This window comes from Drosophila subpulchrella, chromosome X (assembly GCF_014743375.2).
Source record: "Drosophila subpulchrella strain 33 F10 #4 breed RU33 chromosome X, RU_Dsub_v1.1 Primary Assembly, whole genome shotgun sequence".
Taxonomy (NCBI): domain Eukaryota; kingdom Metazoa; phylum Arthropoda; class Insecta; order Diptera; family Drosophilidae; genus Drosophila; species Drosophila subpulchrella.
The window spans coordinates 11,434,939-11,461,365 of NC_050613.1; the positions used below are offsets into that span (position 1 = coordinate 11,434,939).

At 39.5% G+C, this 26,427-nt stretch overlaps 5 protein-coding genes across 5 annotated transcripts; 2 read left to right on the forward strand and 3 right to left on the reverse strand.

Moving 5' to 3' along the window:
* Nucleotides 1-284: 284 nt before the first annotated feature.
* Nucleotides 285-566, reverse strand: LOC119558069. Its single transcript, XM_037871237.1, has 2 exons — nucleotides 401-566; nucleotides 285-343 (listed from the first exon to the last, which is right to left on the reverse strand). Exons 1-2 carry the CDS (start codon nucleotides 564-566, stop codon nucleotides 285-287), a joined length of 225 nt encoding a protein of 74 aa, XP_037727165.1.
* A 4,046-nt stretch (nucleotides 567-4,612) lies between these two features.
* Nucleotides 4,613-5,110, reverse strand: LOC119557034. Its single transcript, XM_037869580.1, has 2 exons — nucleotides 5,023-5,110; nucleotides 4,613-4,956 (listed from the first exon to the last, which is right to left on the reverse strand). Exons 1-2 carry the CDS (start codon nucleotides 5,092-5,094, stop codon nucleotides 4,726-4,728), a joined length of 303 nt encoding a protein of 100 aa, XP_037725508.1. The 5' UTR covers nucleotides 5,095-5,110; the 3' UTR covers nucleotides 4,613-4,725.
* A 1,730-nt stretch (nucleotides 5,111-6,840) lies between these two features.
* Nucleotides 6,841-7,654, forward strand: LOC119557001. Its single transcript, XM_037869532.1, has 2 exons — nucleotides 6,841-6,982; nucleotides 7,211-7,654. The coding sequence occupies exons 1-2, from the start codon at nucleotides 6,923-6,925 to the stop codon at nucleotides 7,412-7,414; spliced, it is 264 nt and encodes an 87-aa protein (XP_037725460.1). The 5' UTR covers nucleotides 6,841-6,922; the 3' UTR covers nucleotides 7,415-7,654.
* Nucleotides 7,655-11,428: 3,774 nt separating this feature from the next.
* LOC119557398 (mitochondrial import inner membrane translocase subunit TIM14) lies at nucleotides 11,429-12,431 on the reverse strand. The gene is made up of 2 exons (XM_037870142.1): nucleotides 12,156-12,431; nucleotides 11,429-11,813 (listed from the first exon to the last, which is right to left on the reverse strand). Exons 1-2 carry the CDS (start codon nucleotides 12,351-12,353, stop codon nucleotides 11,622-11,624), a joined length of 390 nt encoding a protein of 129 aa, XP_037726070.1. The 5' UTR covers nucleotides 12,354-12,431; the 3' UTR covers nucleotides 11,429-11,621.
* A 3,515-nt stretch (nucleotides 12,432-15,946) lies between these two features.
* LOC119556967 (protein phosphatase PTC7 homolog) lies at nucleotides 15,947-17,506 on the forward strand. The gene has a single exon (XM_037869477.1). It carries the CDS (start codon nucleotides 16,019-16,021, stop codon nucleotides 17,156-17,158), a length of 1,140 nt encoding a protein of 379 aa, XP_037725405.1. The 5' UTR covers nucleotides 15,947-16,018; the 3' UTR covers nucleotides 17,159-17,506.
* The last annotated feature ends 8,921 nt before the right edge of the window (nucleotides 17,507-26,427 follow it).

Sequence of the window (26,427 nt, forward strand, 5' to 3'; positions counted from 1 at the left end):
TCCAATTTCCTATAAAAAACGATCGGCACTTGGATTGCGGTCTGGGATTTGCTTATGTAAACTGCGGGTGTCAAACGAGGCAAAGACAAAATAAGATTTTGACATAGGAACATTTCTACCTAAAAATATCTGTGAAACAATTGAATATATAGAAGACAATGGGTAATTAGTATGTTATTCTTGTGCTTCAAATTTTATTACCAAAAGAAAAAAAAACAAAAATCTAAACTGCAGAACTGCTAAACACGATTTAGTAGACCGAGCCAACTGAAAATATCCAAAATTTAAGCCTGAAGATCGTCAGGCCAAACATTATTGGCATTTCTATCGCCAGGACTAAAACCTGAAATGAAAATAAACATAAAGGATTTAAATATCATTTGGATATTTCTAAGCCTACCAGGTGTAGCTCCACTCATGGCCAGAATAGAACTGGTCAGCTCCTTGATGGTTCGCTCCATTTCTCCGAATTTGGCCAAATCATCGGCCGAGGGAGCAGCCCAACATTTCTGGCCCATAAATAGGACCAAAGTCAGGGCCAGAAAGAAACAAATTGTGTATTTCATGGCTTAAGTGTTAACCAACTGTGCTGCGAACTCTAGTGAGTTTTCCGTATTTATAGATGGGCTATTATCAAGATCTATTCATGGTCGATTACTAAATTTAAGTATTTTGCTATGCTTCAATACTTGTCAAATGACCTATGACTTAAAAGTCTGAATACGATTTAATCTCGCAGTAATATGTAGAACATTATTTGTGACTAACTCTGCTATATAAATATGTATACACATATGTAGCTTTCTAAAAAGTTTAAAAATAATGGTATGTCTAAAAAATTGAATTCAGATTTTTATCAAAAAGGCTCATTTTCTTTGCGGGTTTTCAATCGTAGTTTAGCCAAATCAAGACGTACAGCTAAGAGACCGACTGTTTTGGACAGCTTGCTTCATATGCTAACGATCGGCATCACTTCAAGGGAAATTTATTTTTTGACCAATTTTCGAATTTTTTATGATTTTTTTAATCAAGTTTTTTTTTGCAAAAAATGGCAAAAATTTAAAGTTTGCAGGTTTGAATTCCCGTGTATTGGAAATAAAGGAACGAGTTCAACAAGGTATGACATTCCGCATTCTGGGTTTTATTAGCATTATGGCAGCCAAAGCACTGACATTTTATGGCTTAAAAATTAGAATTTTAGTCAAAAATGCCCATTTTCCTTACTGTTTTTTAATCGTAGTTTAGCCAAATTAAGGCGTACAGCTAAATGTCTAACTTCTTAACAGATAAAAAAAATTTTAAAATAGGAGTTAAAACAGATACTTTTAGGGGGTATGCTAGTTCCTAAGCGTCTTTCCACGGTTCGAGTAATTTGCCTTCTTTTAATGAGTAAAATATTATATATTTTTCGGAAAATGTTTTTCAACTGAAAAATCCAATGAAAAATTCAGATGCCGGGAGCATGAGCTTTCAGTTTTCAGCTTCAGCTGTGGCAAAAAGCGTCTGCACTTTAGCGGCAATCGAAGCATAAAATGAGCAGCAAGTGCCACTACACACACAGCTGGAGACACACTCACACAAATGCACAAGAACACACACACACACACAGGCGAATCAGAATCAAAAATTGTATGCGTTTTGCACCTTGAAAATGCGTTGCAGTTGGTACTCAGTGAATTTTATTCACACCCTTCGCCAAATGAATACTGAAAATACTCAGAATGCGCTACATTTTCATAGTTGGTTTTATAGCCATTTTAAATATTTGAAAAAAGGTTTTCAACGAAAAGTCAAAGAGTTTTAGACTATCTATGTTTTATAATCTTAAGGATATTAAAATTGTGGCTTTGCTATAAATATGTACATTTTTAAATCAGCAAACTAATGCCGAGTTAGAAAAATAGTTCAATTAATTTTCTAAAGATCATCTTATATATTGGGTCTCATAGTTTAATTTGGCCTCTTGTACCAAAATTAATAATTCAATAGTGGAGTTTATAATTTGAAAGAAGAACATATATTATTTTAGGTCATATTTTTAATTATGATATAATTTTAATAAAGCTTCAATTCAATTCGCCCATAACTCTGTGATTTCTATGCGTGGGTGTATATATCTTTTTTTTTGTGATTTCACTGGCTGATTTTTCTCTCGCATTTCTTGTTTATTTTATATGTATTTTTTGCGCTGCAGCGTCAACGGCAAATTAATTAATTCCAGTGGAGCGATTTTTCAAGAAAAAGCCCTTTTCCAACACACATCCCTACATATGTGTTTATATATCCGTATCCGTCCCCCACTTTTGGTGGGCCACTCAAAACCGTTTCGCAGGTGTTGTGATATTATTTGGAATTATGTTGGAATTTCTTGTTTTCTTTGGCCCCCGTGTGCGAGTGTTTTTTTTTTATTTTTTTACGTCCCTGCTGCTCGGGAAATGCCATGAAAATTATTTGCTTTTTAATTTTGTTTCAAGTTGCATATGTCTCTCTGCACGTGTGTGGGTGGGTGTATGGGTGTTTGGTTCGTTGTTTATAGCTAACTTTACAGTTGAGAAAGCATTTGTTAAGTGGTTTTAATTAGTTGCCCCGACTTTCCCCACACCCGATTTTCCTAAGCCTCCTTTGGCCATGTTTGTGATGATATATCGTGCTGCCGAATTCCCACTGAAGTGTGCAATATGTTGTACTAAACATACATAAATAAATATTACTAAGTCTTAAGTGTTCTATCCATTTAATGTTTTTAAGAAAATAAAAAATTAATATTTTTAAAGGAAAGTGCAACGAAAGAAAAAGTTTCAAATCAAAAGATACAAGAAATCAACAAATATATTTAACAGATGAGATAAGTCATTAAGGTAACAGAACTTAGTATTAACCCATTTACTGTCAAAACCATTTTTTTAACAAATTTTAAGTCATAATTAGCATCTGTTATGGCCTCGAACCCCATTATATGAGGCTTCCTTATAGCACAGAATTAACCCAATCAATTTTCGTGGATATTAACTCACCTGAACGCAACTAAGGCTGCAGCAATTAGATATGAAAACACACCCTGCCGCAGTGACACTCTACATATGCAAATGTCCACCCCAGAAAGGCCCCATCACCGCGCGAACCCACCCCCCTTTTTAGCGAGCCACTGTCATTCACACTTCGGTCGTCATCAGTGGGAAAGGCATGTAATGGGTGCTGCCATTTACAATATTTATCAAGTGCGCGAAACACACCCAAAAACCGGGATAGCGATAAGCTGGTGGAACTGAAAATGGAAAGTGGAGTGCAGAACTGGGGAACTGGGAGCAGGACTCATATATTATGGGCTTTGGCATCGTCATCGGGCCTATGCGTGGCCCCTAATTACATCGCATTGTCATAACAAAATTGAGCGCATTTGACACGCAATTGCCCCACAGTTGGATGTGCACTGAGAGAAAAATATCACCAAGCTTAGGGGGAAAAATTCTTTTTAAAATGAGTCCTGTAAAAAATTTTAAAATTATTTAGTGATGACTTCAAAGATTTTTGTATAGCCATATATATAATATTCATTAGAAAAGTTTTAATATGAATAAACTTTATCATTTGTCTCTTATCTTTTTGATAATTATATTTTTTTGATAATAGAATGTGATTCGATTCGATAAGCAATCATAAAAAAGGTATCATATGTTACACTTATTAAACAAATTTTATTGAATAAGTTTTTATATGATTAAAAAAAACATATACTTAATTTTTTCCCTATTCCTGTGACATTTTCTCTCCGTTTCCTCCACGATGACATGTGAGAAATGCCACCGAGGTCGGCAGTCAGGAGTCAGGGGTCAAAAGTCGGAGGGACTGTTGCATCAGCCCAACTAGATAAGAATTAATTGTTCAATGGCACGCATTGCACTAAATATTTGAATATATACACCCGTTAGTTGGCTCTTCCCGTTAATCGGATAAAATTCATAATTATTGTTATTACTGTCATTTTTCTAATGACCCGCCTGCGCACCCAAATTGCGTGTACTTTTCTATTAAGATGAGCTATCAAACGCACTTTTCCGACTGCGCTTGACTTGTTTGTTTTAGTTTCGTTTTTTTTTTCATTTTTTTGGCCAGGCTTTGAGCAGGAATCCCGATTTGGTGGGCTAATGTAACCATAACCATCCCTCGGATCTTCGATGGCCACGCAACGCACGCGTAAATTATGTAATTAAAATTCCGCACCTTAATTCGGGCAATTTATTACACGAGCTTTTGACTAATTGGATAACGATCTTTAACTATGTCCACTAAATACGGGGCACTGTGTGTATTATGGAGGTCGGAAAAGTGGAGGGCGCTGATGTGCTTATGAGTTCATAAGCGATTGCATTCGCCGATAGAGCTCGCAATTAATTGAATTTTTACTGAAAGTCGCTTTGAAGGTGTGTGGAATCCAGCCGGGTGATTAACTATACGGAAATTTTGGCCACAAAGGGTGAGTACGTAATTTGGAAAGCTTTTTAACTATTCACTTACCTAATAAATCACTAAATTAATTATGTCGTCTATAAAAAAGATATCTTCTTAGGAACATAAAAAAAAACCTAATTCTTAATAAAATTAAAAATACACATTTTGCAATATTATATTCGGGAAGTGTTTATTAAGGGAACTGACATGCCACCAAAAATTAAGGATAAAGTTCACAATATTTTATATAAAGCCAGGAAACCTTTGATATACAGATTAATTGAATAATTCGGATGGCACTACAAAAACTCGGGCACTACCTTCAGGCGAAGCAGTTCCATTGGTGGAGTTCCCAGGTCTTTCAGTTGCATTGGTGGAGTTCCCATGTCCTGCAGTTCCATTGCCTCCACTCGAACCTCCTGGTCCACCTGGTCCATCCTTGTCATGACACAAAAAGAATTCAGGGAAATATTTGCAGAAAGTGGCTGACGGCGGTTGAAGGAAAAGCTGAAAGATGCCCAAAATAATGATTTCACTTTGATAAATAATTCACAAGGCTGTTCGAGAACTTACAGATGGTGTTGCAGCTTGCGAGCCGCAGAAGAAAGCCAAAAATAGGCCAAGAACGGCTAGGGTAATCTTCATTTTGTCTTGGAAGTGTTGCGACTGATTTTGAAAGTTCAGAACTGCGATATTTATAGGGGAAATACTTACCTTCGCTCTCTGGCGATAAGAACTTTAACTGAAGTCGTGTCTCAATAATAGAAAATCGTGAGATTTAAAACACTTATCTTAATACACTTTTTCTTGCATACTAAGCTCATGCTCGAAATAAATTTGCCTCCAAATGGTTAAAGATAATTAATAGTACAATTTGTTTTAATAAAGACTAATCCACCACTCGTGTGAGAAGTAAAAGAAAATGTGGAATTTAAAATTTTTGAAGCAACAAATTTGTTTTGCAAAGCCCTCCAAAATTAAATCCTAGATCCGCCACTATTTTCTAGTAATCAAAGTCAAATATTATAGACTTTTATGAATTTTATTTATTATATTCTTTAAGGCTTTAGCAATACCATATATCCACAAAATTAAAAAAATCTTAAGAGTCTTAGAAAATGAATGTCTTTATGTGTTACCCGTTTCTGTTTAAAAGGCTACCTGGTTCAACAAAAATTTTTTTTGAAATTCGTTTAACATTGGGGTACCATATTTTTAATTTAAGACATTTTTGCAAAAAAAACGTGATGTCTCCCTTATGAATAATGAGAAAATTGGTCAAAAAATAAATTGTCCTTAAAAAGATGCAGATCGTTAGCATAGGAAGCAATCTGTCTAAAACAGATGGTTTTTTAGCTGTATGTTTTGATTTGGCTAAACTACGATTAAAAACCCGCAAAGAAAATATGCATTTTTGACTAAAATCGGAAACCCATTTTGTAGCCATAAAAAGTCAGTGTTTTGGCTGCCATAATGCTAATAAAAATCAGAATGCAGAATGTCATACCTTGTTGAGCTCGTAGCTTAATTTCCAATACATGGCCATTCAAACATACAAGTTTTTTATTTTTGCCATTTTCCGCAAAAAAACATGACCAACCCCTCATAAAAAATTCGAAAATTGGTCAAATTATAAATTTTCCTTAAAGTGATACCGATCGTTAGCATAGGAAGCAAGCTGTCCAAGACAGTTGGTCTTTTATCTATACGTCTTGATTTGGCTAAACTACGACTGAAAAACCGCAAAGAAAATATACATTTTTGACTAAAATCGGAATCCCAGGATTCAGGACCTTCATTAAGTTCAAGGTGTTAAAGCTTTTTTTTATTTGGTAATGCTTCTGTAATGTTGATTTGTTTTTTAATGTGGTGCTGCCATATTTTCACGATTATCAGTGACCAGTGGTCATAATTCACAACCAAACACGACAACTGACACTTTTTGTGCCCATACATCACACACAAATTGCTTACTGTTTTTTTTTTTGGCTTTTTGTTTTGGTTTTTTTCATTCACGTTCTGGTCAATAATTCGCACAGCCATTGATGGAAATTAAAACACAAATCAAACGGCGGCAGCGGTAGCTGTTCGGCATAAAAAAGCAATTTCCATCATTAAAGCGGGCAATTGAATGAGTCAACAGAGCCGACAGGTGAATCGGAAAGGTGAGAAGTGGGCGGAGGGTATGACGCCGTGGGCTAAAAATAAAACCCTATATACTATATACCAAGTATGCCATACTGCTCTGCCATATAGTAGTAGTATAGTAGTATTAGGCAGGGTCAACGGAGCTTTTTCGGTATGCGGCACACGTGGGTCCCCGATTATAATGCCTTTCAGCCGATTTGCTCGGCTCAATTCGCTGCCGATTTTGCGGTTTCAGTTCGTATTCGCCGCTCAACGTAAAATGTTGTGAGGCATTTTAACCCCAACAAAGTATCGCTGTATTTCTACCGATTCCCCGATTCTGGTCATGGTTTTTCTTCTCAAACTATTGGCCCTTTTGGCAGTGGCCGTCATTTCTATCCATATGGTAAGTGGAAAATCAATAAAGAGTGTGGCTTTTTTGTAAAAACGAATATGAGCTAGTTATGAATGTTATTTGGATGTTTACCAAATGTATATCTTCATCAAAAACTTTTATATTCAAAATCTAATATTCAGTGTAAATTCAGCAAATAGATATTTTAACTATATTTTCTATTGAACAAAAATTTAAACCGATTGAACTAGATATTAATAAACCATTTCCTTTATGCAGACCCTTGCACTGGAGTTTATGGATGAAGGAAACGATGAGGGTCATCATTTTGATGAGGAGTTCTCTGCTGAGGTGCCTGGAGTTTTAACAGGTTATACCAGAGATACAATCGCACATTTCAATCCCCGAAAAGCCGATGCTGGATTTCGACAATTATGGGAACGAGTTCCCCCTGAAAAAGTCGATGTGATTAAGAGGAGATAGAGAAACTTAGTCATAGCTACGTTTACCCACTCAAACTCATGACCAAATATTATTAAAATACAATTACTTTAAAGGAAACCCTATCATATAACGCGAATATTTTATACTTGGAATAATACTTTATTTATGCACTTAAAGTGCCGAATTTTGTAACTAATCAAACATACCTTAAGTGTAGAAAAACCTTGAACCTGTATTGATATAGATAAATGATGGAATAAAGGCAATATTAAAAAAATAGTTATGATATCTCTACTCTAAAAAGAAAGAATGGAATGGAAAATGCACTTTTAACTGGCAAAGAAATTTGATAAGAAACCAATGTGGTATGAGAACAATTCCCTTCGAGGTTTTTTGGGTCAAACCTTTTTGCTTTCGGCCCAGGGGCTAAACCAACCTCCCGCCAATAACCCACCCAACTTTGTGGTTTCCCGCCCCATCAAAAACCAAAGCAACCTTCAGCCCAAGTAGTTCTTAGAAAAGTAATAAAAAAAAAACCGTGGAAAAAAGCGGCCCTCCTAGGGTAAAACTTTTTTATTTGCATTTTGTTTTAAGCAATGGAAGGAGACAGAGAAAAAAAGTGAGACCAACTCTGTTTCTGTTTCGGGTGTTTTTTATCCACTTTTTTTGCTTTTGCTGGTTGTTACTTCTTTGTTTTGTAGAAAAATGCACAAGTTTTATGGTAGCATAAAAGTTTTTGTGGGGAAAACTTTGCACTTGTCTTGCCGAAAGGGTTTTACAATGATGCGCTATATGCGACACGCCCCCCTCGAACTGTCCAAGTGGGCGTGTCGAGCACTTAATATTTCAGGCATATCATTAGGCGAACACAATATCCCCGAAAACTGATTTTGGGGTGCTCTATAAACTTTTTTGTTCTTGTTTTTGTTTTTTTTTTTGTTTTTTTTTTTTCGGCCAGAATGTGACACTCAGTCAGTCTGTTAAACATGGCGGTTACTTAACCCCAGAAAGCAACTTTCGGCTGACCACTCTGAATGACTAGCATGCATTATCATTAAAATAAATTATTAGAGTCCAGTGTGGCCACAAACTAAAACGCATTTTGCACGTTTTGTGTGCGAGAATTTTTTACACGATTTTTACAACTTTTTTTGCGGTTGCGCTAAGTACACAAAAGCATTCTGACTGCAAAGAGGGGGGAAGTGAGGCCAGGGATGGCTATAGTGTATGGTGTATGGGGTGGTTAAAGATAAAAAGTCAAGTTGAATGCGTTTAGAGTTAGGATGTAGCATTTAGTTAACCCACAAGACGCACACAAGAAATAACTTTGCATACTTTTAGGCAGCAACAGCAGCAGCAGAAGCTCATGTTAAATACTAATGCAGAAAACGGGCCTTTCCACCATCACCATCAAAAGACAATGAAAACGAAGTGGAAAGTGGAAAGTGGAAAGTGCGCTGGAAGCCACGTAATTTCTCAAGTAACCTAACCACGTAAAGCATAAAATATTTGCCTTTGAGTCGGGGGCAAAAGTATGTCCAAGAAGTTGCCCAGTTGCCGCAAAAACAAGTTGCAAGCCGCTCATTTGAATACCCGGCTACGAACTCGGACATGCAAACAACTTTGACCACGCATTTGTTGGAGGCTGGAGATGCAAGTCGTAAACAGGATATCAGGGTGACCGAACACATTAGTACCCTATTTTGAAAGATTTAAATATCGGCTTACACAGGTCACCAAAACAAAGCAGGAAAAGTTGGTTCCCTTCCCGGTTTTATTTCATCACCCTCAGAAACATCAGAGTTATACTGGTTAGGACCCGCATTTATGAACTACCCTCATAAGTATCAAAATATTAATATAGTCTAAGATGATGTAAGATATACATTAGCCAGAACACGAATCTTATATAAATAAAATAAAAAGAAGATAGTAGTTACGATATTTTGGTATTCAATAAATAAATTTTGGTAGATCTTTAGCTATTTCCTGAGTTTAAGGCCAAAACATTCTATCAAAGAAGCGAAGGTACTGCCCAAGTCGTAATACCCTCTTGAAAAACCGTTAAAAATAGGCAAAAGGAGCTGGACGTAGGTGACGATGCCAAGTCAGGGACACAAGAGCAGCATCCTCGGAAGGAGTCAGCCAGTTGACTGGCCACATGCTTCATGCTGCCAGGCACATGCAATTTGTAAGCCAAAGCGCATAATTTACAACGGGGAGAGCCCCGTCTTCGGGGTCTTGAGACACAACTAGGAACTCAAACTCAAACCCAGACCCAGACCCAGACCTAAACCCAAAACCGAAAGACCATATCCACTGCCCCGTTTGCCGTCTTGGCCAATGAAGTGCCGGTTGCGGCCAGTTCATCTTGGGTCCCCGAAGGAGAATCATTCGAAGTTTTGACCCAAGGAGGCGGCTAGCACCGATTGTGGTTGCCCTCAAGAAAAACAGTGCTTAAGTTGGCAAAGGAGCTGTGATTAATAGACCAAAATAAAATAAATATTTGCTTAGTTTATCTCAAAGAGATTTAATGATTTGGTTTCAATGCGGAATCAGTCCTTAGTGCAATATAATTATTAAAATCTGGATGGTTTAAAAATCACTCAGCAAGATGCCTAAAAAGATAATCGTATATTGTTGCGTACTTTTTTAAAAGAGGGGTTAAGTCAATTTTTTAGAAGTTAAAACAAAATCAGAGTTGACAAACTGAATTTGTATCTTCATTGTCAACGAATGTGAAGACATTTATGTTTACTTTTTAAAAACTATCTGGAAATGTAAGCCCCGGACTCGCACTCATTTGCATGCCAGTGAAATGTCCCCCTGTCAGAGGACTACTTACCGGGGGGCCTATCTACCGACTTAGTTCTTGAGTTTATTCTTTTTCGGGGATTCTGCGACCCTCGTGTTTCGGCGCAGCGAGCTCTCGAGGAGAAGTGGAGGCCAGGATTCGCGTGGGCTTAAGTGTCCTGGCCGAAAGGAGTGGCGAGTCAAGTGGCCATGGTCATAAAAAGACGGGCCCGGCGGTGGTGGAAGTACGAGTAAGCGGTGTCCGCAAGAAAATAACTTGTAGCAAATTAAGTTTGTTAGTAATTAGAACACCACTAAGGACACCTGAGCGCCGGTTGAATTTATACCCGTGCCCGGGCCAAAAGGCAGGACAACACACAACAATTAAACTTGCCGCCTCTAATTCCACCTCCTTTTTCGGTTGCCGAGTCGAGTCCTTCGTCCTGTCTCAGGTAAAAGGTAAAGTAACAAAAGTTCCTCCAAGTCCAAGCCAGCCTTGTCGAAAATTCCTCAACTCGAAAGTTGCCAACTTTGATGTACCAAGAAGAAGACTGGCAAAGGAGATGCATTTTTTGGGGCGGGGAGAACAACCGTCAAGTGCATGCCTGGACATCGGCCAGTTGCTCCGTTCCGCTTAACCCATTGAGTGCCAGAAGTCGAAAATGCCATCAGTTATTTCACAGCTTTGTTAGAATAATAAATCTATATTATTTTAAAAAAAATTCTTCTTTATGCTATTAAAAAAAGAGTATAAAAGCATGCTGTTTCGTCTTTTTTTAGCTAGGCTTATTGGATATTTCAGCATTCAACTATTTTATAATATGCTTCAAAATATTTTTTACCCACTGCAATTTTATATTTAAAAAATATAGTTGCTTAATTTTAGACACTTTATGATTATGACAAACTTTCAAATGATTTTAACTATAAGAAACTGCTTTAAATTCCATTGCCAATAGCTTAGAAGAGAGTTATGTCTATGGGTTAACCCTGTAAAGTCCACCCTCGCACACTCGACAAGAACTGTGGCCAAGTGGCAAAAGTTTGGCAGCTTAAGGAGCAGCAGAAAGCAGTTCAGTTGACCCAAGTACACAACGTTTCCCAAGCGAACAGGTACTTTGTGGCGTGCGTGGGACAGGAAAAAGGATCTGAAAAGTAGCAGGAGGACCTCTGAGGACAGGACATTAGCAGCAGGGTTTCACAGAAACAAGATAAATACTCATATGTATACCATACCACATACTTAAAAATGTTTACACATTTAGGATGATGCAAATACCACTCATTGCTTAATAATTTAATGTCTTGCTATCTAGGGAATATTTCAAATACAATTTTGTTAAGCTGCACACATTTCGTTAGTCATGATGAATTTGACTTGAAAAGGCCCATTGAAGTTCCAGTCGATCGGCTGTCATTTGAGACTCTTCGGTCCCCTTCCCCGAATCGTTAATTATCTGGACCGATTTTTTCGGTCTAAAAGCACATGCTTGGCCTCGTTGATTTTAGCAGCCAGGTATGGTGAGCCATTGCGATCCGGATGATTGGCCAGGATGACCCGCCGGTGGGCCTCCCGCATTCGGCTCCATGGGGCACTCAGACTAGTGCCCAGAATTTGAGATGCTTCGCGGGGGGTCATCCGCTCCTAAAGATTAAAGTAATTATAAATATTAAGCTATCTATAATATATTTTTACAACATTTAACAGGAAAACCATTGATTTAAATAATTAAACCTAAAGAATTCGCGAAAAACAGTTAAAAATTGGAAGGGTGTACCAAAGACTTAATGCTGGATGCTGAAGAATTCACGTTTTACTTAAAAGAAATCGGCGCCGAGATTTCCAAACGGCATTAAAATTTCAAATGATGCTGATGAATTCGCAAAATGTCAGATTTAACTAAAGAATTCGCGTTTATATATTCTTTTGAATGTTGATGGGAGTATCAAAGATCTAATGCTGAATGCTGAAGAGTTCACGATTTACCTGAAATCCGCCGCTATAAAAGCGTCTGGTGCCGAGATCTCCAAAGGCTGATTTGCACAGCTGACCAATCCGTTTGGATGCGTTGGGGAATCTGAAGGCGGCAATACCGCAAGCGGCCACGCCCACGCCCACTACCACGCCCATTCCTATCAAATGTAACGAGTTACTAACGGCTTGCGAGAATTTACCAGTTTGCATTTTGAATCTGTATAATCGTCGTCCGAATTAAAAAGAGGAATATGAAACTGTTGAATGTGGAGAATTTAAGAAATGACTCCAAAATCTACAGATACTTGGATACATGAAAGCAAAGTCTTCGATTTGCCCAAAAATGTTTACCCAAAACCTTAAATTTAAACACATCCCTTTCAAGTAGACCAATCAAAATGGGCCCTTTAAGTTTTGAGAGGCAATCAATTTAAGCCTTCTTAAAGTTTCCATAACGCAGACAAAGGCTGGGAGCCCGGCCACACTTTCACTTTATTAACACCAAATTAATTTTGTCTCAAAACGAATACACACACATAGAACATATACATATTTGTATATGGAATTCAAAACCCCCCCCCCACCAAACTAGAGTTACACACATGAATACATTTCGTGCACAGTTGAGTGCAGCGATTGAATTTTAAACAAGAACGACAAATGCCGGCAATCAAGTCAAGTCAAGTCAAGGAGGAAAATGAACTTGGGAAGGAAACTCCAAGGCGACGGGTGCTATAATCAATATGCAGCAGTCAATAAGAAGGAGCAACAATTACACAGGACCTGAGACCTGAGAAATTTGGGAATTTTGGATGGGGTAGTTGCGGGGGTTTACGGTTTTGCCCCATAGTTTTGCAATGTGCGTCGGTTAAATGATGTGTAATCGTCTTATGTGCACTCGAATGCCTTTTGGCTTCTAATATGGCCGGGCATCAAGGACCCAGGACTACAGGACCTCAATGCACACACACACACACGCACAAAGGACAACGGGAGCACTGAGGACAAAGGCCGGACCCGAGGACCCAAGATCCCCACAGTCCACACACACAAAAGAAAACTTTGCCATAGGCTGACCTCAAAATGCACAACGACACAAACTTTAATTTACAATCAATTCAGGCGTGAATAATAAACCACAAGAAACCAAACAGGGAGTTCTCCCCGAGACGAAGTGAAAGTGTTGCCCTTTGTCCTCTCGAAAATTTAGTTACAACACACAACACCAAAAGTTTGCCAAGTTTTCGAGGCAAACAAACAAAACTCTCGGGCATCTCTTACTCCTTAAAATTTACCCGAAAACCGCAACACTTCCGCTTTTCGAGCATCCTGCCCTTCGGACAGGAAATTCCTGCCAAGTGGTCCTCGGCTATCAATATTGTTTTCCTATTAAATTGATCATCGGTCAGTCAACAATTGCGGCGGGGTCCTTTGTCCTTTTGGCCACCACACGATTGTCTGGCCTTTTCCACTGACCAAACTGAAACCAAAAAACTGAGAGTAATACAGGACTCCCACTCTACCGTTGTCTATTTTTCAAAGATTTTTATTTTTAAACAGTTTTTCTTTATCTGAACATTATTGGCAAGGCGAGTTTTTAAGTTTGTTTACATTTAACTAGTTCTTAAGCCTCTTTAAAAACATTTCCATCACATTTTCTTCATTACATTTAACTAGTTCTTAAGCCTCTTAAAAAATATTTCCATCACATTTCCTTCGTTTTGCTCAGATACTTTTAAAATCACTCAATACCTATGGCAAATAATTTGCGGTGAATTGTAAATTCCTGTGGCACCTAAAATGGGGAACTGCAGGCCGAAATCCTTGGCTGCCAGATATTTGCGGTATCCATCCAATGTCAATCAATTGCGGATTCGTCGAGGAAGTGGGGCCCTCAAGAGGGTAAACAAAAACAGATGCCTACTTACATCGGGAGGGGTGGACAGACATCAGGATATCAGGACATCGGGTGGAGCAGTCAATCAGTCAGTTCCTGGTTCGCTGATCTGTGAACTTGTGAGCCTGCCAGTCCTGTGATTCCAGTGATTCCTGTGATTCCTATGATTCCTCCGATATCTGGGCGTCCTGTAAGCTGCTCTATTTGCTTCAACACCCACTGCAAATTAAATTCATTAGTCAACTTCCGGCTGGGAAATCTGGAAATGGGAACGGGATGTGTTGCCATGTGCTGGCTGCTGTCAATTCAGACGGATTTGAAGTCAACTCAATTTGAAATCAATAGTGTGTGAATAATCCTTTCACACCGACACCGACGCACATGGTTTGTGTGCATCTAATATGGCCCTTCCCAAAGCCCCTCCCAGGGGGAAAACCCTCATTTTTGGTCGGGGTCGGAATTGCATCTGGTGCCCGGGATTGTCTAGTCTGGATGGTTGGATAAATGGCTGGATGGCTGGCTGACTGACTGACTGACTGAGTGACTAACTGACTAACTGACTAACTGGCTGCCTTTCTGCTGGGCACTTGAAAACGTTTTTGCATTGATTGCACTTCATATCAGCCATCCAATCCAGTCAGTGATTCGTTCATTCATTCATTCATTCACTCGTTCAAGCAGGCCGTTTATTCATGCCACTCGCATATGTTGCATCGTCATTTTTTGGGCGGAGAACTGCAAAGCCCGAACCCAAGTAGACATGGCAACCAAAAAAGGCAAGCCATTAAGCGATGACGACGATGAAAGTATTTAAGCAATTCAATGGCATTTCAAAAACACCACACGGTAAAAAAAAGGTATATGAAATGATGGGTTATTTAACCACAGTCAATGAAAACTAATATGTAATAATAATTTAATACGGATATATACAGTACTATATATCGTGAAATAGATAAAGCATTAATAAATCCAATCCATAAATTAACGTTGATAGTAGCACATACAATTTTAAGAGAACTGTGGCATAAATTAAAATATTTTGATGCTAAAATAAAAAAATGTCCTTATAAAAAATACTTTAAGAACTATCACAGCAAAGTTATGGTAATATTGTACTCGTTTTGTATGAGCTATCATGAGGTATCAAATGTATAATAATTTTCACAGCTAATTAATGTTAGCTGGATTTTTTCCCAGTGCACCACCACCTGCACCACCCACATGGCAGCTGCACCACTTCATCCCAGTCGAGTGGCAAGCAATGAGCTATGCTATGTGCAATTCAAGTGCCACATCTGCAACTGCAACTGGAAATGCAACTGCAATTGCAGCGACTGCCTTCCGATTCCGATTCACGGGGGAAGCCCCAAAAATTTCGGCTGGCTTGCCAAGGGTTGGAGTTTGGGTGCTCCGGCAGATCGAGAGGCATTCCCATTTCCATTCCCATGTGGCACCACTTGCTATCTGTTTGTGTCCGTAATTGTGCATAATTGAGTTGAGGCCTCCATTTCCAAAAGGTTTTTTGTTGGTCGGGAAAATGGTATGAAGGGATAAGGAAAGGATGGTAAAGTACTCAGTAAGGGTTTTCCAAAATTATAACAGACAGTTTAATTGGATTTAAATAGAGGTGTCTTGTATTCAAAATTATATTTACTCAAATTTATCTAGGTGTTTAAAAGTATGCAACAATATATTTTAGAATAGGTTATTTTGAAAGGCGGAGTTCAATTTTTTGTTGCATATTTTTAGACACCTTTTTATGCTATTCTATAACCCAACTCCCTGATCAAAAACTATTTTCCTAGCAGCATTTGATCTCAGAGAGTTGGCGTTGATTTGACCCAAGTAATTTTGGATCAAAATATGACACGCCTTTTAAATTCAGTTCTCGTTCGGCATTCGTTTGAATAGCACACAATCCATTTGATTTTTGAATAGAAAAACACAGCATTTTATAAGAAAGAAAGCGCTGGCGATGGATGTGGAATTCAGTGTGGAAATGGGCGGCACTCGTCGAACGATCCAGCGAACGTTGATCAGTTGCTGCGAGCATCTGCTCGAAATAGCCCTGATTTTGACCTATGAAAGTGGTCAATTCTTGCGCCGTTTGTGGGGACGAAAACCCCTGGAGCATCCGCAGAGTGGTCAAGAATCAAGTGGTGATGGTTGGATGTTCGGGAATCGTCAGTATCGTAGCCAAAATCCCAGGATGTTCGTTCAAAAACCCAAGACAGCTCGCCACGAATCCTGGAATTCAGGTGGCGAGGGTGACTACGTTCGGTGCGAGGATAAAATCGACCGTCCACTTCCGCGACTTGTGAGCGTGGCCTGTGGTTTTGCCAAGGACCCTGCTGAATATCCGGAATATATTCGTGGGAAATTCGGTGAGGATGCCTGGTTCATGTCCTCCAATTCGCAGTCCTACACAATGGGCGTGGCCGACGGCGTGGGCGGTTGGCGAAATTATGGCATTGACCCCGGTGAATTTAGCATGTTCCTCATGCGATCCTGTGAACGATTTTCGCTGGCCAAGGATTTTGTGCCGGAAAGACCGGACTTACTAATTGGACGAGGCTTTTGCGATCTCCTGGAGCAAAATAAGCGCATTGCGGGCAGCTGTACCGCCTGTATTTTGACTCTAAATAGAGCGAATAGCACTCTGTATACCGCAAATATCGGAGACAGTGGTTTTATGGTGGTGCGATCTGGTGCGGTGGTCTGTAGATCCCTGGAACAGCAGCACCACTTCAACACCCCCTATCAATTGTCTTCTGCACCGCCAGGTCATGAGGATAATGTACTATCCGATGGTCCCGAAACGGCGGATCGTATCAAATTTCCCGTCGAACTAGGTGACGTAATCCTTTTGGCCACCGATGGGGTCTACGATAATGTCCCCGAGAGCTTTCTCGTCGAGGTTTTAACGGAAATGTCGGACATTTCGGACCCGGTGCGTCTTCAAATGGCCGCCAATGCGGTGGCCCTGATGGCCCGAACTTTGAGCTACAATCCGGATCACGATTCTCCGTTTAGCCAGAATGCCCGAAAACTCAACATGGAGGCGTCGGGTGGAAAACCAGATGATGTTACGGTTCTTTTGGCCTCGGTTGTCTAGTGTCTGGCCACCTGGAGAATCGGAAATGGCATAGAAGATTCAGGAAGACGGGGCTTGGGCTTGAGGGAACCGAAGCTTTTGTAGAATCTCAGAGATGAGTGAAAGAACTGTTGGTCCCTTGCAGAATTTACTAACAAATGGGCAAGAGCATTTGTTAGTATCAGCTGTTTTGGAGAAGCTGGCCTTGAAAAACCAGATAATATTCACTGGCAACAGTTCTTCTCTTATCCCTTGGAACTACCCCATTTCTTCCAGTCCGTCAACCAAACCACTTTTTTCATCACTCCTCATTTTTAACATTCAGTTCAAAAGAATGCCATGTAGAAAACAAAAATATTTCCAAATTGTTGTAAGTGTAATTAAATCATTGTTTTGTTTAAATCTTTTAGTTATAATAAAATTCGTATTGGATTGGGGATTAAGTAACAAAATGTATATCATTATAATAGTTTAACTCTATAAGAAAGCAAATTTACTATTTCATTTTCTTATTTACTTTTGTGGTCTATTCTTGGCAGTATTTTCTGTCACTTCTCTGTAAAACAAAGTGTTCAATAAGCCCCGAACAAGTTGGGAAACAAAAATCTGGGGAAAATGTCAAGTGAGTGTCGTGGCCCTAATAAACTTAATCAAATTTTTACCATCTACGTGCACTCCTTGCACCGCCGTCCTTTTCGCTCCTTTTTGGTCCTGCCAATGTGTGACGTGACATACGATATTTGAGTTTGGAGTTTTGTGGCTTTTAACTTGATTTTTTTTCGAGCTCTTAGCCCCCGCTTTTGTGTCTGCCATCTATGAGGTGTTAATGCTTTGTAAAGTTTGCAGAAAAACCAAAAACAAAAAAAATGCAGAAAAAACAAAGAACTCAAAGGCAGGAACCAAAGTTGAAGAATTCCGAGTGAGAGTTTGTTGGGGGGATAGGACACAAAAACCTTGCCATCAAACAATAAAAAATAACAGCAAAAAATAAAAGAGAAAAGAAATTCCCAACCACAAAGCATTTTTATGAGTTTCGTGTGTGTGTCCGTCTCGTTCTCATCCCGCTCATGCTGTCTCTTTCCATTTCTCCAGGACTCACTTAATGCTGCACTTTTTTATTCTAAGTGGCTTTTACTTAGTAAGGCCAAAAAACTTGGCTCTAACTTTGTGGAAAACTGAGTATAAAGATGCAGCGAGTGACAAACGGGAATTGCAGATTATCCCAAGTTGGATTTTCAATTCGGATTTAATAATCCATTTATAAGAAAGCCAAATCAAAGGGTACCATAAATATAAAATCCATTACTGATTTTTGTATAGCTTTAAAGTGTATTATATTTTTACACCGATTTATTTGTGGTGTTAAATCATTTATTTATAGCCCATCACTTGTGATATCTTAAAGATACTTTGGTATCCTTTAAGTGTCCCAAAACTTTATCAACCCCAAAAATAAATGAAAAGTTTCTGCCCCAAAAGCCAAAGCAGATTTAAGGAGCCAAAGGAGATGGAGTTGAAATAGTTTTATTTCAATTAACAAGAGAAATTCGATGAGTTTATTTGTTGTGCGTGCTGGAAATGTGAAAATGTGGAAAAGTGGAAAACCCGCTCGGCGTTTTATGCGACACAAGATAAGAGCGATGGCGACGGCCAAGAATTTAATGCCCGTTTCGGTCGAGTGTGTGTGCGATAATGTTGACAGATAATAAACTGGGAAAATTACAAAATTACAATCAAACATGGCCAAGAGATGGGCGATGGGAAAAGCAAATGAAAGGCAAGGGAAAAGCGTAACCCATACGAGTGGGGACATTTGCAAAAATGTGGTACTGAGAAGGGGTTCTCTCGGGGTGGACTTTATAGAGGGGGCTAAGGGAACCCTGGAAGAATAATGCTGCTAATGGCGGACCATTGTCGAGCGGAAATGCCGGGTGTCCTCGCTCTTCGGTTTTAACGGCCCCAGAATTTCGAACCCATTCTACGACGAACGTAAATTTGCCGCCACAAAACTATTCAATTGAAAGTTATTTACGTTTATTGTTTTATTCCAGCCTTTTTATATGGGCTGCATAAAGATAGCCAGGAAATGTCCCTTTAATTAATAAAGTGTTTTTGAGAGCAATTTTAATCCATCTTTAATCTGTAAATGAGTAATCAAAAATATGTTATAGGTATTTGTTATATATAAATAAATATTTCTTCGATATATTACATAGTTTTCCATCTTTAAGATATTGCATCTTTAATCCTAGACAATTAGGCATCGGTTTGATTTATGGCCGAATGCCATTAAGTGCTCTGCCAAGGCCATCGATTCGTCGAGCCTTCATCTCCATTTCCATTGCCCTTGCCAGATCCCTCTCCAAAGATCCAAGTTACGAGTCTGGCCAAATCTATACTTCCGTTGTTAATCATTGGCATCACTTAATGGCCCCTTCCGACTTCCTTTCGAGGAATGCAATCAGCTAGACAAGCGCATGGATCCAGTTCCATTTTCATTCCCCTTTCCATTCCACTCCCAGTGCTTTTGCCCACTCGAGTGCTTTTCCTTTTTGGGGGAAAACAGCGAACACGCCCTTCAATTACAAATCACGGGATATTCACGGGATATTCGCAGGACTCGCCTGCCCAGATAATCTGCTAAAGGACTTCCGACCGGTGCGTGGAAAAGCAAAGAAACGGGCAAAAATAGAGAGATATATATACCATGCGGACTGGCACGGGACTCTGTTACTGAAATCGCAATGATATACGGCCGTGAAATCGAATCGCAACCGGACGGGGGACCACTGCACAAAAGGCTTTAAGCTCCAGTTCCAGGATCCCCGATTCCCGATCCTTGGGCCGCTCGACAAAATCAACAGACTATGGCCACGGCCCGCCAGACTCGAAGGATTCTCAGTTGGCGTCGCCATTGTGCATTCAAGGCACTGGAAAAAATATATTACAAAATATTTAGATCTCAAATCATGAAATGGTGTTATATGCCTTAAAATTATAAAAAATATACTACAACATTTTTAGATATTACATCATAAAATGGTATTATATACCATAATACAATGAAATTTATTGGTTTTCGTTACTTAGGTATATAAAGGTACGATTTTATAAGAAAATGTATTGTTAGAAAAGTTTTCTCTCTTCTACAAGGTAAGACTTTACAAATACAAGTTTCAATAAAATAGTATGACTTTTATTTTTAAAGAAAGTGAAATAAATATAAATGTAAGAGTAAATATGAATCTCACATTTTGAGCTAATATAATAGTTATATATTTCAAGATGACACCTTTTTAAATTTAAGAAGTATGTTTTAGAATTTAATAATAAAATAGTAATCCTTACTTTCTATACTTTCTCTGGCAGTGCTTAGATTTCTTGGCCGGCGCAGCCAGAAAGAATTTATTGCTCCTTGAGGCCGTGTAGCGTGTCCGAAGGACTCAGCGGGTTGCATGTTCCCTGGCCCACACTCCTTTTCCATTTTCGGAAGGTCCTGCGAACGGAGAGCTCTGCGTCCTTCGTCCTCCGTCCTTTGGCCGTTTAGGCGTTGGCATTGCGTTTTCGACGGCCGTGTTGAAATTGACAGCAAAATAATTGCTTGATTATTTATGAGACGCGACTGTCGGCCAGACAGACGGCAACTTTCAAAGCGATTCTTCTAACGAAGGTAGGAAAAAGCAACAGGATCGTGTGGTGGGATTGCTATATGTCCTGCAGGGGCATCCTTTAGGCCTGCATCTGATTCTTATCCAAATAGTTATTCAAGAAATTCAAATTGTGGTAATTAAAAATGGTCAAACACATGCTGGCCAAGGCACTTGACATATGGGGTAACCAAAGCGCCATAGCCATGGTCCAAAAACAGAAACAGCATCCGAATCCTCATCCGAATCCAAATCAGGAGCAGAAAACAGGACCGGAGAACCGGTGACGTGGCCTGGGCGAAAAGGAGCAGGAGCTTTGGCTTCGCCTGCGGCTGGCTGTTATTATTTTTGTCACTGACAAAGCAAATCACCAGAAACCAACAAAGGGTCCCAGGTCCACCTCCTTTCGTAACCCCACAATCCCCAATCTCTGACCGCCGAGACCCCGCAACCCCGGAGACCCCTTAACCCCTCCTTGGCCCACAAAACCGGAGGCGTAACAAACGATGCCGCAGAAAAACCTCGTAGGCCCGGGCTCAGTTTCAGGCCCCTTAAAATCCTAGGACCCCTGTACAGGCACTCGCAGAAAAAACGGGTATCATTTTCTGGTAAATGGAATTTAAATTAAGGGAGAGATTCCATCAAAAAGTATTTTAAACTATTAAGAATTATTATTTGTTTTAAGACAATTAATAACAATTTTAAATGATAAACATTTATTATTCTAATGGTATAATCTAAATCAATTTTTTTTACCTTTCTGTAAATGTTTAAAATGTGACTTTAATATTTCAGATTTTTTTTAATATCTAGATATCGGATTGTATCATGTAAAATCATATGATTTCATTTTTTGTTTAACTTTTATGGTGATACTTAAGTAGTTCACATTTTTCATAATATCATGATTATTTTTCACCTATTTTTAAGAAATCATTCTCATATCCAGCTTTTTAAATTAACTCTATGAAAGTAAGCTAAGTTTAAACTAACAGCTAAGTTATTTGGAAACTAACAGATAATTTTAAAGAATTGTCAAACAATAATATTGCAGTTTAACATGCCATAAACAAGTTAGATTTTTTTTTACAAAATGATACCCAAATATTGAGTAAGTTTTTCTTTACATTTTCTATAACCACTACCCTTTTTCCATATGATACCCGTACTTTCTCCGAGTGCATCCTTCAGGGTCTGCCAACTGCGGGGCAATTTTCCTGTTGAATTATGAGGATATTTGTTTCGTCATGAAAGATTGGCCCCGCTACCGGTACCAGTACCAGTTTCCATTTCCTCTCACTCTAATCCCTTTGCCAGCCCAACGGGGCCAACTGTACGTTTCTTTCTCTTCTCCGGCTTTCATCTTCTTCCCAAGGAGCGGGGGCTTTCCCACGTATCCACCCAAAAAAAGGGGTAGCAGTTAGAGATGGGGGTCGGGGTTTTCAATTTGCATTGCCTGGTGGACCCAAGCCTGTTGGCCACAAAAACAGAGCTGGAGGAGAATCGTCAACTTTGCCTTCGTCGTGAGCTTACCAAATGCACTGCAAGTGAAATGCACTCTACTGACTTTTGGGGTCGGTTGGGTTCGTGAACCATAACCCAGGGGGTTGGGGGGGGGGGGGGCTTTAGGTATGGGTTCGGTCCACCAGCACACATGTAACACATGAGTCTTAGGCAGGACCCATGGCCTGGACGATTGCATCTACAATTCATAGAAATTTCAAACGATGCGTAAACGAAAACGGAAAATGCAACCCAGGCCAACGTCTGAGGAGGATGATTGTCCGTAGGAAAAGCGAGGGCTGGAGTGGGCTGGAGGAAAAGCAGGAGCAAATGGCAGGAGGAAAAGTAGTAGTGCCCAGTATTTGGGGGCTGTGGTGTTCCGACTACGACTGGGCATCCATTGCAGCCAGTTGAGAGTAAACGAATTGTGGCCATGGCCAAAAATTGCGTTTACTGTTGCGTTTCTGAAATGCATGTGAAAAGACGGGCGGGGGCGGGCATGGGTTAAGGGTTGAGGGTTAAGGAGCAGGCATCCAAAATCCGACTTTGGTTGATGATGAGTGTCGTTATCGTTTTGCGGAGTTTTGTTTTGTTTGCTTTGGTTTGCCTTGGCTTGACCCTTAACCCACCAACCCACCCACTCAGCTGGCTCCGCCTTAACCCCCCGACTGGCCCCCTGGTCCACTGGTAGGATATTCTAACTGCAAGTTGAATTTGCATTTCGATATGTGGCACTGGTCCAGTGGCAGTAGTAGCTATACTACACAGCCCACAAAACAATCAAGAAAAGCAATTGGTGCACTCCGTTTTTCGGCTCGGTTGGAGGAGGGATGGCGATGGACCGGGGGGCTTTAGGGGGTTAAGAGCGGACCTGAACAGAGCCGGAAAGGCATCGTCGTCGTCGTCAGTCGGACGATGATGTAGCTGCACGGATTGATTTACGTTCGAAAAGATTTCTCAACTGTGCAAAACTCAACTTGGGCCCCCTTTGCTTTTTCTATATGTTTTCTCAGGCTTTCCAGTTTTTCGGCCAGTTTTCCTACCCCCCACCACCTCGCCCCCCCGAAAAGCGACGACTGAGATTTATCAAAAGGTAATTTATATATGTGGGTGTGTAATTTATATATGCAACTATGCAACTAGCCAGGGCCCCGAATCCGAATCCAAATCCAAATCCAAGCTGTTTGCCCTGCTGTCTGTTTGGCTTTTGGTAGCACTCACATCCCTTTTTGTGGACCCTTTGGTGCATTTTGCATTTTGTGTTTTGCATTTTATGTACGCAACATTTTTAAGAGTATTTCGTTGAGAATAAATCGCCTGCCCAAGCATGACATATGACCGAAAAGCTTTGAGTTGAAAGTCCAGGAGAAATGGAAGTAGTAGTGCTGGGGAAAGGGTGATGGGTTAAGTAAATACTTTTCAGATGGAATCTCTGGGCGATATCCCTGGGCACTCTGATTTCCAGGGGACAGGCTAAGAAATTGGATATCAATTGGGAATCACTTAAAAACATGCAGATGGTATATGCCTATTCGTTATATACATATACTAAGGAAAAAATAGACAATCAGCATATACATATGTAAAAGTATTAATTGGTAAAAATACAAATATTTAAAAAAATATTATCAATTACAATCTATACTTTTTGAATTTATTAAATGTTATCATTTATTTTGGTACAAATATCTGAAAATTTAATTTAAAAGTCTTAAAAATCTGACTTTAAAAATATTTTAAAAGTATAATCACTTGTTTATTAACCAATTTAAGCCCATTACACCATTAAGCTTTTAAATCTAGCGAGAAAAAAATACAATGGCAATTACAATAGCCCAAAAAAAAGTATCAATTCAGCCCGCACATTAAATTGATACTCGATATGCTTTTATTTCCACGTCAGCGCACCCAAACCCTCAAAATGCTCAAAGTAAATGCATAAATTCAATTTACCGAAAGCAAAAAAATTGCATAATTTAACGCTGACACTCCCTGAAATTCCCCAAAGGACAATGCCGCATATCTATGTGCATTTTGATGGCGGTGGTCAGTGAAAAGATGGGGATATTGTGTAAAAAATTGCAAATCGAATTGGGAGCCAAACGAGTTTTTCTATGGGTGGAGTGGTTGGAAAAGACACGGGTAGGGGGGGCTACATACCGAAACGTCAGGAGCACTACGACGACAGTTACACGCCTAAGCCCTCGACAGGACCAAAAACGCAAGGACCAAGGTCCGAGGACCCTGCCGATGGTATAAACATTGTTGACATTTGCCAAACCTACTTTAATCACTTTTTAACCCCATTTGATACAGTGTCAACATGCATGGGGCGGCTCATAAAATGGACAACCCCCTGCCCACAGAAATATCCTTGCGATTTTCGCGACGTGGGGAAAAAGAGCAGCCAGAATGGCGAAAAAATGCCAATGACAAACGCAGAAAGAAACCAAAACCTACAAAAGCAAACAGCAATGGGCGAAAAAAGTGTGTCCAGCCAACAGGGGGTTAACCCATTAATGACCAGGGGCTGAAATATCTAAAAATTTTGAAGATACTAATAAATATCGTAATCTATTGGATTTTACAAATAAGGTTTAACAAACATCTTGGTTTTGAAACATACATATTATTTAAAACTCTATTTAAATTAAAAGAAATGTTTATAGCAGAATAATCTATAGACTAGTTGTAAATAAAAAATAAATAAGATTCTCTTAAGATTAAACATTTGAAAAAATTTCAAAATAATTAAGTAAAGACCCTCAATTAAAATTCGACTCGTACAGATTTTTCTCCACCGATTTTCAATGGGTTAAGCCCTGTTTGACAGGGGTTAAAGGGCAGCTCTGATGGCCATGCCATGACCCGTTGGCCTAGCTGCCAAAGCAATTGATTTACTGCACTTTGTTTGCCAAAAATTAATTGAGTTGATGACAAGTGCAATTGATTTATGCGGGACTCAAATGAGTGCGGACACAAATGGATGGATGGATGGATGGGACAGACACATAAAAGAGTCCCCAAAGGGCCGAAAAAGAGGGTTAACGGCCAAGGAGTTGGGGTTAATGTAATGGGTTTCCATGGCCAGTTGCAGCACATGCGGGCCCCTTTTCTGGATTGACACTATCCAACACTTCCGATAGCCCCCACCGGGGATATACATTACCCACATTCACGGGCAGGTGTTGGCTGCCAAAAATTCCCAAAATAAAAAAAGGAAACTAAAAAAACTTTGCTGAAAACTCTGGCAAAGATTTTCCAAAACAAAATGCAACAAAAAAAAAAGTAAAACCTCTACCTGATCCTGGATTTTGGTTCGTGTTTTGTCACGGAAGCGTGCCGTGCACACATGTCCTCTGAAAACCCCGGCAAAACCGGGGACCAGGTTTTAGGCCCGAAAAATGCACGGGGAAATGGTGGAAAATTGGGAAAACGCCGAGGTGGGGAAGACGCAACGGAAATAAGCGCCGAGCGGATGCCAACAAACGAAGCAAATGATTCATTTCCGATGATGCGACAGCGACCTGCGTCCTGCGTCCTTGCCAGGCGGATCTGCCCCGCCCACTGGCTACCAAACACCACCCATCACCCACCGCCCACCGTCCACCGCCCCCTGCCCTTCGCCTGTCGTCTGCCCACCAAAAATTTGCATGAAATGTGAAATCAAACGGCTCGCGACTCGCTACAAATAAAGTGAAACAGTTACAGAGGCCAGAAAGCAGAAGAACACTTCAAAAAAAATACTTGATAGTCCAAAGGTATTATAATACCATTTATACTAGATATTATAGTTCCATTATATTATCCCATTTAAACAAGCAATTAAGACCACATTCATTCTAAATTTATAAACCTTTAAATTTTAGATTGCTTAACTTTTGTACCATACTATTATAGTTACTATCACAGATCTTAAATCTATATAAAATAGATACTAAAATATCAAACTGATGTAAACATCATTCCTATTTTTATGTGAATAATATCATAGTTCGTATATTTAAAAAGATAAATGTGATATTGTGATGATATTATAGGTGATTTTAAAATTTTGTGATTTTCCGGGGTTAAAACCATCCTTTAGTTTAAACGTAAATTAAAATCTAGGAAAAGTTTTGTTTCTTTTTTGTTTTTTTA